Below are 13,761 nucleotides of genomic sequence, written 5' to 3'. Positions count from 1 at the left end.
TAAATTTGTTAAACACGACTTCCCCTTACCGAATCCATGCTGCGTCTGCTTGACTAAACCATTCTTTTCTAGGTGCCTTGCTATTTCTTCTTTGATGACAGATTCTAGCATTTTTCCAACTACAGATGTTAAACTAACTGGCCTGTAATTCCCTGCCGTCTTTTTTAAACAGCGGCGTAACATTAGCCGTTTTCCAATCTTCCGGCACTTCCCCGGAGTCCAGCAAATTTTGATAAATAATTACTAAGGCATCCGCTATCACCTCTGCCATTTCTTTCAGAAAATCAGTGTACCCGAATAGGTGCCAGAGTGTGGCGACAAGGGGATTTTCACAGTAATTTAATTGAATTGTTAATGTAAGTCTACTTGTGACATCAGTAAATAAACTTGAAACATGATTCTCATGGATTTCCTATCAGGCTCATTCCAGTATTTGAATGTGCCAACGAGGCAAGCTCCTTTCTGGATGTATGAGGAAAACTGATGCATGGCTGCCTTTGATTAAGTTGTGTGTCCTCCCGATACAGCTAGTTTGATCAGAAGATTGTATATTTTATCACTTGTACAGAGATAAAACATAAATATGTGAAATGAACGTAGATACGATTCTTCGGCTGGAATTTCCAGAAGCACGTGAAATAGCGTGAGAATACGTCAGGCATGCGTCCCAATGTCATCACTCAATTGCGCAATATTTCTATTGGTGGAAGCGCCAGGGAGTCAGAAGAGTGCCCACTAACAACCAAGCAGGCAATTTAACCCATTAAGGGATCTTTTGAAAGCAGTCTTACGTGGCCCATCTACTTGTACAGTTGACAGGGTGGACCAATTGGTCAAGAGGCTTTTACGTTTTAGCTACGACTTCAACCCAGGGTGGATGAGCTGAAATAAAATTCAAAAAGGCGTCTAAGAACAGACTTTATATTTTAAATGTGCTGCCTAGACACTCGTTGCAGCTTTTTTTCATCGGGATTTATTTTTTCAGGTTTGCGACTCCCTGAGATAGTTCTGTAGTGGAAGTCCCCTTGAGGGCGCACATTAGAAGCATCAGCCTGCACTTTCCCTTGTCTAGGTGCATCCCCTTCTTCCCAGCGCATGTTTCTGCTGGGTGCCCGTTAATTGGCCAGCCTGTGTAAAATCACATTCTGAGGCCGATTGGTGCCGGAAACTCATTTCGCACAAAATTCAGGCCATAGTCATTAATCAGAGATTAAATTTTAACTGTGTTCTTCTAACTCTTATCAGAACTTCAGCCAATTGAGAGAACTCCTAATGTAAATGTCCAAAGTGTTATAATTCAGGTCCAAAACTCCAAAATATTTCATGGAAGTCTGCTTGGATCGTAAGTTTTGCAATTTGAATTTGACTAGGGTAAGCATGAGATGATTCACTTCAGGTATGATTCAAATGACCCACTGGGGAACTTTTATTAAACAAAGTTTATTTAAGAATACAGTTGACATATATAGAAAAAAAATTAGCAATAACTTTTACCAGTTACAAGCAAGAAAGAAAGAACAACCATGATATTGTGTAAGCCTTCACAGCTAAATACCATTCCAACCAAACAAATTTTTAAAGGCACACGAGCATTACAAAAGTAATGACATAAATATCCACTGTTAGCCATTTTCATTATTTCTCTGGGAGCTTCCCAATGTCATGCTTCAAACTTGCATAGGAGTTCCTTGGCATTTATGTACATTCAGACCTAGGCAAGCAAACTTGTAGTTGTATGTATCTAGCTAGTGCACAAATCATTCCATAAAATTTCTAATGCAGAAACTGGCCATTTGGCCCAACTAATCTATTCCTGTGTTTATGCATATATGCCTTTTTATGTATATGCATATCTTCTCCCATTTTATTTACTCCATCTCTGCCTTTCAACATATCCTCCCATTCCCTTCCTCTCCATTTATTTCTTGAGCTTCCTCTTAAATGCATCAATCAATCCATGTGGTAGCCAGCCCTGCTTTCTCATCATACTCTCTCTATATTATGAAGTTTTTTTTGAATTGTTGGATGTCTTAAACTTATGACCCCTAGTTTTGGGGTCCACTAAATAGAAACATCATCTCTGTCTATCCTATCAATGCTTTTCTAATTTTAAAGACATCTATTAGGTCAACTCCCAGTCTTCTGAAGGCTCACGTTCAATCTTCCCTGCTAGTTAATATCATCCATGTACTTTTTTTTGTTTTACTTGCTCCAGTGCTTCTATCTATTTTATAATATAAATTTAGTACATCTCTTCTGGTATTGAATTCTATCCCTCTAATAGTCTACATTATGAAATAGTTTATTCTTTTAATAAGTTATTTATGTAAAAATAGGATGGACTAGCACTGTTATTTTGCTCTATATTTCGACATGATCCTGATTCTATTTACATTGCTTATTTTACTAATTCAGAGTTACCTTACAATGACTATTTTGAGTACTTCGGGCCAGACTTTAAACTGCACATCAGTCCTTCCAATATGACAAACCAGAACACACTGGAATACATGGAAAAGATTAAGTAAGTACTCTGAATTTTTTTACAATTGATAAACAGATAATTTGAATCCCTAATCTAGTACAAAGTGTATATGGCTTCTGATTTAAACATAAAACTGTGCTTTTTACAATTGTACATTAACAGTCTTACCCTGCGTGTTCTAATCAACTTGCATTTTATTCCTGTTTCCTTTGCATCATATGGGATAATGACCTTTCAGTGTGAGTAGGAATTTGGGCCTTTGCAAATTCTCCTTTCTTTGGATTCTGTTGCATGTTCCCCATCATTACGTGGAGATTCCGGCATTGGACTTGGGTAAGCACGGTAAGAAGTCCCACAAGTTCATCTCACAATGGCATCTCCACGTCATGGCTGCCATTGATACCGCAAGCTGCTGACTCCAAGTGGAGAACTTTAACCTGATGTTGAGAGACTCCTTACTATGCTTACCCTGTCATTACGACAGTGATGAATTTTGAGAATCCAAGTCAGATAAGTAAGCAACAAAAACAAAATATTGGAAAATCTCAGCAGATCTGATGGCATCTGTGGAGGGAGAATAGAGCTAACGTTTCAAGTCTGAATGACTCTGTGTCAGAACTAAGCATGGCTCTAATTCATATTCCAGCATTCAATACTATAAAATGCTAGTGTTAAATACCCTACAAAATAGAGGAAGATATTTCCTTGAAGTATTTGGTTAAAATTAGGGAAATTCAACTATTGATGAGAAATGCTCAGTAAAGATGCATGTTTTGAATTTGGGCTTTGCCTTAGATATTGGTTTAAGCGGTGGTAGTATCTTCTTAAAAGTGGTCCCTATTATTGGCCAGTGCTGAGCTATTGAAAATTCTGGGGTGTGACCCAAGCTGAATATCTCTCTCTTTTACAACACATGGCTCTCCAATCTTTTGAAAAGTGGAGTGAGAAAACGTGTGATAAGATTTATTAATATTAAGACTAGACTTGCTTCCTATATCTTGTCTTTTTGTATGACAAACCAATGAATACTTTATACTTCGTCGCATTGAACTTTTTTATACATCAAAGGTACAAATTAAATGCAAGTTGTTGAGTCATCTTCCTTGATTTTGAATCTAGGTATACAGTTAGAAGTTATGTTATGAGTCATTATACATGGTGAAAGCTGTCCTGTACCCTCTGTTTACATTGAAAAAAATGGTCTCATGGTTGTTCATGTCCCTATTTTTTTTCTGTCTATAAATAGAATGACTGGCCCATTACAAATAATCCCTGCCTAGTGCTTGGGATCTTGGCTCTCACAAATGCAATCGCAGAATTTAATGCTGTCCCGGTGGTGGGATGCACTTAATTAGGCAGGAGGCTGGTGAATGGAGACACTGCCACTTTCCATCTCCATCCCTTTTAAGTCCATGACATGGACTACCTTTCTGCCCTGTCATGAGTCAGGGTGATTATTGATGCTCGCTTAAGAGTCTCATCCCACCATCACCAATATTAATCCAGCGGCAGACAGTGGCTTCACCATGTCAGGAGCGTACAAGCTAACCCATGTAGGGCGCTCCTGAAAGCGGGTGGGGGTGACCTTCATTCAAAGACATTCAGTGCCTGAGGTACCTAGCACTGGGACATGGGGGAGTCGGCGGAGAGCCGCCACCAACAACCGCCCTCCAACGATCACCCATTTGTGGTCTTGGACCCAGCAACAACTATAAGCCTCAAGTGGGTGAAGTACTGTCAGTAATCACTGCCTGCACAGTTACGATGCAATTCAATAAGGCTGATGAGTGGCAGCTCTCGGCAGGTGGAATTTTGCCCTCAGGCCTGGGCAAGGTCTGCCGCTGTCCAGTTAAGTACCTGAGTGTCACTTAATTCAGCAGTCAATGCCTAAAAAAAAGTGATGACGATGGCCATTGGTTCTCCAGCTAGCACGCAGTTGCTGGTTGCTGTTACACAGTAGACCTAAGATGTTCATTGATTACTGAACTGCTTATTGTTTTCAGTTTTATGGAAGAACTTCAACACACAACACATTAATGTTTTGACCATCTTTCATTGCACTTTCTTCAATTCTGTGAATACTTGAAAAAAACTAAAATTTAAATGTAACTCTCTTTCAAATCTTTTCTCTGAAAATACGGTTAAAAGTACCTTGAAATATGACACTACCGAAAAGATGAATTAGACGAATTGCAAGGGTTCATTATTTCACATATGGTATGACTGTGATAATCAGAGGAGAAGTGTGTATGTATATTTTGTAAATAAACATAATTGTTCACTTCTGGAAGAATTACCACTCCTTATCTCAAATGTTTCAACGTGCATTTACTGCACTCAAAATCTGAGGTGAAGAACACTAAAAGTTGCCATTGTAGTGTAATGCTGCTGTTGTGGATGCCACCTGATTTTCACTGATATCAGTGAAAATTAAAATCAGAATTTCTGTAATGAGCAGTCTTAGGCCTAACCATCTTTCGCTGCTTCCTCAATTACTATACCTTCATCATCCAAAAGTAGGGAATTTTGCTAATGATTGCACCATTTGCAGTTTCTCATACTAAAGCAGATTGTGTCCACATGCAGGAAGACCTGGACAGCACTTTTGTTTTTATTCATTCAAAGGACATCGCCATGACTGGGCCAGCACTTATTGCCCATCCCTGTGGCATTTAAGAGTCAACCACATTGTTGTCGACCTGGAGTCATGTAAGGCCAGAACATCCTGTCTTGGAACTATATCACAGTTCCTTCACTGTCACTGGGTCAAAATCCTGGAACATCCTCCCCAACAGTACTTTACATGGACCAACATCGTAGGTTAAAGAAAGCAGCTTTCCAACACCTCAAAAGCGATTAGGAATGCAGACCTAGCAATCAATGCTCACATCCTGTACAAGAATAATACATTTTTAGAAACTCAAATCACCATTTGCACCCGGTTTGAAAGTCTACCTTGTTGGCTGGTGGCGTGAATTTTGCACATGCGTGAAAGTTTTTTAGTTGTTTGTAAAGGAATTAACATATGTTCCACGTACGTAGTTTTGCTGCACATGCGACAGTATCTTAACTTTTGATGTAAGTTTGCCCAATTCTATTTCAGATTGTACTACTGTTCTATAAAACAGTTTTTTGTGTGATTTGTCCTGTTTCTTTACAGAATACGTTTATTTGAAAATCTACGTATGCTGCCTCATGCACCTGGCGTCCAGATGCAGGCTATTCCAGAGGATACTATTCAAGAAAACAGTGGAGACGAGGAGGAAGATGATCCTGACAAGCGAATTTCAAGTTAGTGGTAGTGCACTGATGTTTTATAACACTAGCAGTAATGTAGTAAAATATTCATAGAAGTGTAAACAAATAAAAATTGACAAGTCCAAGATGGAAATATCAGGAGGATTGACAGAGGTCTTCAGAACAGGAGAAAGAGGTGAAGAGAGGCAGAGGAAGGAAATTTCAGAACTTGGGATCAAAACTGCTGAAAGTCTGGCCTCTGTTAATTGGGCAAATAGAGATGGGGATGCTCAGTATATCAGAAATGAAGGAAGGCAATGTTTTTGGACGCTCAGAAGAGGTTATAGATTGGGAAGATAATCACAACCAGAAATCATCTTGATAAAGACCATAAGAGGGAACACCAGAAGTAAGTCATTCGGCCCATTGAGTATGATCACCAATTATTAAGAATATAATTGGTCTGATAATCCTCACTCCACTTTCCTGCCTAACTCTTGATTCCCTTACTGATTAAAAATCTATTTCAGCCTTGAATGTACTTAACGACCCAATCTCTACAGCCTTTTGCAGTAAGGAATTCCACAGATTCAACAACCCTCTGAAAATAGAAATTCCTCGTCATCCCTGTCTTGAATGGGCGACACTTTATTCTGATTCTGGTCATACACTTTCCCACAAGAGGAAACTACCTTTTAGCATCTACCCTGTCAACAATATGAATAAATGCTTGTACAATATGTTATCTCCACCGCACGCATACAAATCATTACACAGTAATTCCAAAGGTAGATGCTTAGAACCAACATGCAATGTATTTAGACATGGGAGAAATGGGTATCTATTGATTATTTATATTTGGTGAGAGACAGAAAATATCTGAATGCAACAGGCTGAAATGATAGTCAGAAATGCCTCTGTCTTCTGAAGTTCTAATTTTGAGCTCACAAGAGGAAAACGTGATTTGTTTCCACAATTAAAGTGCTTACCGAATCATTCAAATTTTATTAAAGTTGAGATTTGATTTTTTTTTGGCATTTCTTTCTGTATACTCAAATTGTGTACTTGTGTATGGGGTAGCATGGTAGCACAGTAGTTAGCACTGCTACTCCACAGTGCCAGGGACCCAGGTTCAATTTCCAGCTTGGGTCACTGTCTGTATGGAGTTTGCACGTTCTCCCTGTATCTGCGTGGCTTTCCTCCGGTTGCTCGTTTCCTCCCACATTCTGAAAGATGTGCTGGTTAGGTACATTGGCCCGAACAGGCACCGGACTGTGGTGACTAGGGGAATTTCACACTAACTTCATTGCAGTGTTAATGTAAGCCTTGCTTGTGACTAATAAATAAACTTTACTTCTACGACAAAGTAGCTCTCAAAGGTTCTAGCGACTTGAGTACACAATCTAAATTGATATCCTAGTGTGGTGCTGATGAAATGCAACACTGTTTAAGATGCTAACTTTTGGCTGAGACATTAAACCAAGCAATCTGCCCTTTCAGTAGAAGTAAATGATCCCTTGACAATATTTGTACAAAGAGTGGTAGAGTTCTGTCGTTTGGCCTGGACAATATTATTCCCTTGAGCAATACAAAACAGGTTACTTCTTTATTATCTCAGTGCTCGTTTGGGGATCTTGCTATGTGAAAATAAACCATTTCCTTAATCACAACGGTGATTAGACGTTGAATTTACATCAAAGTTCTTCGGCACTTTTTCAGGTTATGAAAATAAATGTAAATCTATCTGTCTGCTTAACGTTCTCTATATTCATGCGTTTATTTGTCAGTGTTTTGAAAAAGGATTCTAAACATCTGAATTGAGAACATGGACCTTGACAGATGATTTTACTTGATTTATTGCAGTTCGAGCTTCCGATAAGCGAATAGCCTGTGATGAGGAATTTTCAGACTCTGAAGATGAAGGTGAAGGAGGTAGACGTAATATTGCAAATCATAAGAAAAGTACCAAACGAGCACGAATAGAAGAAAAGAAGGAACCAGAAGACAGAAAAAATGGTGAGTGCGCTGAGGTCTGGATTTGGTGGGAACAATCACGGCAACTCTGTGATCGTCGTCATTGCTTCATTGAAACTGATGGGAACTTTGGAAGTCCACATGTGCAGAAAAATACAGAAATCTAGACATGGGTTGTTAGCAATTCTGAAGCGCTCCAGAGGCAAACTATTGAGATTCCACAGACTACAATCCCTAAGCAGTCAGTGAATTGTCAAAAAGTTTCACTGTTATGCTATTTAGCCTTGTTGAAAAAACCCTTAAGTACAACTTGGTAAATGAAGTGTTCGTGGAGTTTCACATTTCTCCATACTAAAATAAAATCTGCACTTTTTTTTTAATGAAACTTGCTATTTTAGCTTCTCTTGTGTTCCAATCATAAGTTATTTTGCTATCTGAAAATTTAAATTAAAAGTGAAGGCTAAAAAAGGTTTTTAAAATTCCTGGATTGTCATCCATGTGAATGTTACGATGTGATTGGCTGCTTAGCTAGTTGGAAGCTTGGCAATTCTCTTGCCTTGGGGACTTCCCCAAAATCATTCCATCTTTGGGAACAGCTGTTTTTTTCGGTCGATGACAAGTACCATTGTTTTACTGTGTACTGCAAAATCCAGCCCTATTTATCTGAACGAAATACAGTCCAATTGTGAGAGAAGCAACATGTGCACATTCAGAATTTTGAAAAATGTTAAATGCAAGTTTGATATTCAAAGTAGTGGTCGGAAGAAACTTGGTGTGGTTGCAAAGAGAATGGTTGCCCTTGTAGAGAGAAGGATTTGAATGTGTTTACTGTATACTTATCTTTAAAAGTTATGCATGTGAAGTTATGAAGAGGATGAACACTACTTTTAAGAAGCAGAATATAAAAAGACAAACTGACATGAAAGAGATTCTGAGAATAGGGTGACCTTTTATGTTTACAGAGACTGATTACGTTGGGATATGACTCTGGGAAGTCATTTTAAAATGCAAATGGCCTTCCAAGATGTTGATGACTACCCCCAAACCCCCCTTCAATTAAAGAAATTCCTTGGGTGAAGTCTTGAGCCAATGTTTGCTGTCTGTCAGGTTGTCAATGGGGGCTCAAGATCAGGAAGTTGCAGTCTTTGTTGATCTTCTCTGCCCCAGCTGGCAACGTCATCAAGTTTACGCCTATATCCGGCCTAACAGTCATAGGATTGTGGTGATTCTGAACAAGTGCAACTAAATCCACAAATTATACGTCCATGATGTTATTAAATTCCTCACTACCTTGTAAGTCTTTGCCTTACATATACTTAGAAGAACTGCATGCTTTTTAGCCTCGTGTAATTCTGTTTGCCAAGAAAACCTTTCCACATATTCAGTCAAATCCTTGTTCTCTTCCACCAATTCGGTAGTAGTCCCAAATATACAGTTTACCTGTTTTCCACCAAAAACTCTCAAACCCTCTGATCAGAGCCATCGACTGCTACTCACATTTTTTCTCTGCATCGTCAAAAAGATGTGATGACATGGTCACAAAAAAATAATCGAAATATTGTGATACTCTTTCATCTTTACTTTTCAAAATATTCCTCGGTAAAGCATGGACTCAAAACTGGAGGCCGCAACCTACCCTTATGGTCCCTTGTGGTAAGACTAGACCCGCAAAAGCCTGCACTACTGATGATGTACTCATACATGCTCATAGCCGCTAAAGACCTCAGTACGTACACTCAAGTAGGAAAGTGCTTACTATAACACTTTATAACAAGTAAAGAGTGAAAGCTTTAGATGCAAGAGTTCATAGTTAACACCAGAACCAAGAGATTCCTGATCTGAGGTGCTATACTTAAAACACTAGCCACGCCTAGATCCTTCATAGAATAAATCAGTTGACAGAGTTTACAACAGAAGACCACCATCTTGCTATTCAGTTCTTTAAGGATGCAAGATATAGCAAAAATTTGCTCTCATAACGAGGGTGGTGGGAAAGATAAAAAAGATCAGAAGCAAAATGAAGTCTTGCGTACAACATCATCTCACTTCCAACAACTGACATTATGATCCGGGAGACACCTGTAACTTTTTTTTTTCAATCCAGGAATAAAACAAATAATCCACAAGGTTCATGGTTTAAATAAAATGTTACAACACAAAAATCAAAAAACATGCATCCTAAACACTACACTCTATCTTAACTAGTTAGGTTAAAGATATTAGGTGTTGAATTAAGCATCTACAACCATGGGATGGTTGAAGGTGATTTGAAGATACAACCTTGCGAAAAGTTAGCAATAGGCCTGAAATAATATGATCATTATCTGACTTTTTTGATGCAAGTCGAATGGGTGTAGAAAGAAATTTGAGTCAAGAAGTTCATTTTAGGGATTAAGTAACTGTGTTCATTGAATGTTTAATATCTTTAACCTAACTAGTTAGGATAGAGTGTAGTGTTTAGGGTGCATGTTTTTTGATTTTTGTGTTGTGACATTTTATTTAAACCATGAACTTTGTGGATTTTTCGTTTTATTAAAATATCCTGATTACTGGATTGAAAAATAATATTATGGGTGTCTCCCGGATCATAATGTCAGTTGTTGGAAGTGAGATGATGTTCCAGTTGTATGTTGTATGCAAGACTTCATTTTGCTTCTGATCTCATTTTTATCTTCTAACCCCTGTTATGAGAGCAAATTTTTGCTATATCTTGCATCCTTAAAGAACTGAATACCAAGACAGTGATTTTTTTTGTTGTATTTATTCTCTGAAGTATCTAGCAAAATTACATTTATATGAGAAGACTGAATTTTAATCAAAGAATGAGGAAGATCACCTCCGTGGTAGCAAATGTGCCACATGTTCATTCAGAAAATCATGGCTTCAAAACTCTGCAGATGTAAATTAAGAAACAAGTGTTAAATTACCAGACCACTAAGAGGAACATTTTATTTTTCTGTAAATTTCTCTCTCTTTAACCAACGTATTAATGACTGAACTGTTTGCAGATGCTGAAGAGGATGACAAAGCTAAAGATGTTACAGAGAAAACTGATATAAAAGGGTAAACAAAATTGCTGTCTACATGCTGTTATGTTTTACATTAGTAACATTGTGCACTAGAGGTGACAACCAAATAAGCAAATTTATCTAAGTCGAAATTAAACTGTTGATTGATTTATATCTAGGGTCAGTTGTCACCTGTATAATAGTTAAAAAAATCAAATCAGCTGAACAGCATTGAATAAATAGAAGCTAATTTTGCATGACGTGAATTCTTGCGATACCTTTAATTTGCGGCTAAGTAGTGACACAAAATTGTATTGGGGTAGGGGGTCCATGGCAAACCTATGTTTCTAACTTTTAACCACAACACAGCTTCTTGCACCAAAAGATGCATGTTTTAGGTGCTATTAGAACTGGATCACATTGAGCTTATAATGCTCCCCACTGTTACATAGCCTGCTGACATTCAGTCTTGTACTTTATTCAAACATGAGTAATGGTCATTTAGGAAAGATACCAGATGGCATAACCTAGTAAGAGTCAGCATCTTCAGAAAAGAAATGTGGAAAGTTTAATGGGAAATATTTTTTAAAAACATTTATGGGTTCCATGGTCATTCTTTTCTGAAATAGTCATTATATTGCACAGTGTTTGCATTTATGATATTGTGGTAACAAAAGTCACTAATGCTATTTATTCTCTTCTTCAGGACCAAGTCTGAGCAATCCATGAACATTTGAAGTTATTTTGTGTAGCGAATGAAGGTCACATCTCAAAGAAAGTTATGCCTTTGGGAGACTGCAGACTTTTTGTACTATTTCAAATGGGCCACATATTTATTTCAAAACTAGACATTTACGTTTGTCAGTTTCTTTGTGATATTCTAAGCAACAGAAATACAAATAGTCCTAATTATGAAGCTGAAAAAAAGGTTTAGTTTTGACAACCACCCTACCATGTTGCAAATAATAACATTTGTAAGTAAATCTGTTTTTTTTTTACCTGAATGTTTTGCTTTTGAAAATGCTATGTTATCTTGTTGAAAACTGAGTTTACTACTTTTACAAATATTTGTAATTAAATGGTGTTACATGACCAAATATGTATGTGTCTGTCATATTGGGAGAAACATTCATCGACACGGAGATAAATGGTAGCATTATTACAGTGATGGTTTCTAAATTTTTAGCCAATTGATGCTAATCACTCAGCTGTCTACTTTCAAAAACACTCTTTGTAGAACATTTTGTTTGGAAGAAGTGGTTTCGAGCTGGAAAAAAGTTACCTGCTTTATCAATACATTTTTATTTAGGGACTGTCAGCCTAAATTTATAACCGTGAACGAAAAGGATGTTTTATATTTGACTAAAGAGATTGGCATTGATGCATGGATCATTGTCAGCTATCTGTCCTGGAAAATCACCTGACGAGTATTAGTTACCCCGGTGTTTCTTTTTAAACAGTGTTGTTGCACTGCTGTGCTGCCAGGAAGAAGAGGTTCAAGGCATTTTTTTTGCTACTTCAGAAACTTCCCAATTGTTAGTCTCTGGATATCAAACTGAAGGGGCCTAAAGGAGACAACCATTTCACTTTGGGTTGTACTTTGGGATTTGTCAATATGATTGGAGTCATTTACAACAAAAAACCCACAATGTGGAGCCTCACTGCACTCTTTTTGGGCTGGATTTTGCTGTAAAAATTGCATGATAATACTTGCATTTTGATTCACCATTCAAATACATTGGTGTGAAGTTGCTGGCTTTCGAGGTTACGAAGATTAGACGGAAATTGTTTTTGAAAACTTATGTGGTCTCCATGGTCCAAAAATAGAACATGGTAGAAAATTTCAGCAGGTCTGACAGCATCTATGGAGAGAGAACAGAGCTGATGTTTCAAGCCTGGATGACCTTTCGGAGCTCTGACGTTCTGTTTCAAATTCCAGAATCCGTAGTAATTTTGCTTTTATCTTAGTGGTTTCAATGGTCGTCCTTTTCTGCATTAAATTGGCCATTGTGTTGGGCATGGATACGGACTAAACTTATCAGAAGAAGTTGGGGCATATCCATTCCAGTTTCAGTACCCTTTAATGATGTGATAAGTCTGAATTGCTGCCAAAGGACATTCTGACTACTCAAAATTAACTTTTAAAAGTGTTCAACTTGTGATTTGAAAACAATTAAAGATTTTTCTTCTCTTTCTTTCTGTCTCTTACTTTCTGTCTCTTTCACTTTCTTACTGTGTCTGATTTCACTTTAAATTCACAGTTCAAACTGACACTCCTTGCTTCAGATTCCTGCTTCATTGATTCTTCTATTGGACTGTTGAAAGAGACACTATTTGTCCTGTTCACATAGAGACCAGATGTCCTCTAGAGGACACTACATTTTGATGGTTGGCTGACAGCAATTTGCCGTGGCAATGCCCATAGAATGTCAGTGGGAAAGTGCAAGTGTTTTTCTTTCATTCGTGGGGAATGGGTGTCATGCCCTTATACAACTGAGTGGCTTGCTAGGCCTGTCAGAGGGCAGTTGAGTCTACCACATTGCTGTGACTTGTGTCATATGTAGGCCAGACCAAGTAAGAGCAGCAGATTTCCTTCCCTAAAGGGCATTAGTGAACCAGATTAGTTTTTCCCTATACTCAATAATGGTTTCATGGTCATAATTCCAAATGCTTTTTATTCAAATTCCATCATTTGCTGTGGCGGGATTCATTAGCTGAGTTACTGGATTAATAGATCAATGATTTCTAGGTCGTTGACTCCCCTAATGTTTCATTCAGTGTTCAGAACAAATGTCCTCATTGTGTTTAAATAATTAAAGCGCTCTTTTGCTTTGGCATCTTCAGAGTTGGGAGCATTATCATTATTTGAAATAGTTGCAGTTGTATGTATTTTTGTATTGTAGTATGGGATGCTTAGGACCAATTTATTTCAGGATTTTCGAACGTTCTAAATTATAGAATGACATTAGAATGTCTAACCACAGGTGGGGGAACTGGAAAATAATGTAGAGATAAACATTTACCTGAAACATAGTGATAACATTATTAAGCAGCAAT

General features: G+C 37.8%; 1 protein-coding gene across 2 annotated transcripts in view; it reads left to right on the top strand.

Annotated features, from left to right (window-relative positions):
• Nucleotides 1–12,823, top strand: part of LOC145345041 (histone deacetylase 2) — a 54,170-nt gene extending 41,347 nt beyond the window's left edge. For both annotated transcript variants that reach the window (XM_080192573.1, XM_080192574.1), the window contains 5 exons: nt 2,416–2,524; nt 5,646–5,776; nt 7,586–7,738; nt 10,705–10,759; nt 11,411–12,823. In XM_080192573.1, the coding sequence (XP_080048699.1) occupies nt 2,416–2,524; nt 5,646–5,776; nt 7,586–7,738; nt 10,705–10,759; nt 11,411–11,441 (479 nt within the window). In that variant the 3' untranslated portion in view covers nt 11,442–12,823. The remainder of the gene's footprint in view (nt 1–2,415; nt 2,525–5,645; nt 5,777–7,585; nt 7,739–10,704; nt 10,760–11,410) is intronic.
• Nucleotides 12,824–13,761: the final 938 nt, after the last annotated feature.

The sequence above is a fragment of the Carcharhinus amblyrhynchos genome, chromosome 7 (assembly GCF_965287045.1).
Source record: "Carcharhinus amblyrhynchos chromosome 7, sCarAmb.v2.hapA, whole genome shotgun sequence".
NCBI lineage: Eukaryota > Metazoa > Chordata > Chondrichthyes > Carcharhiniformes > Carcharhinidae > Carcharhinus > Carcharhinus amblyrhynchos.
The sequence above is the reverse complement of the archived record's forward strand: the minus strand, read 5'-3'. Positions and strand labels throughout refer to the sequence as shown.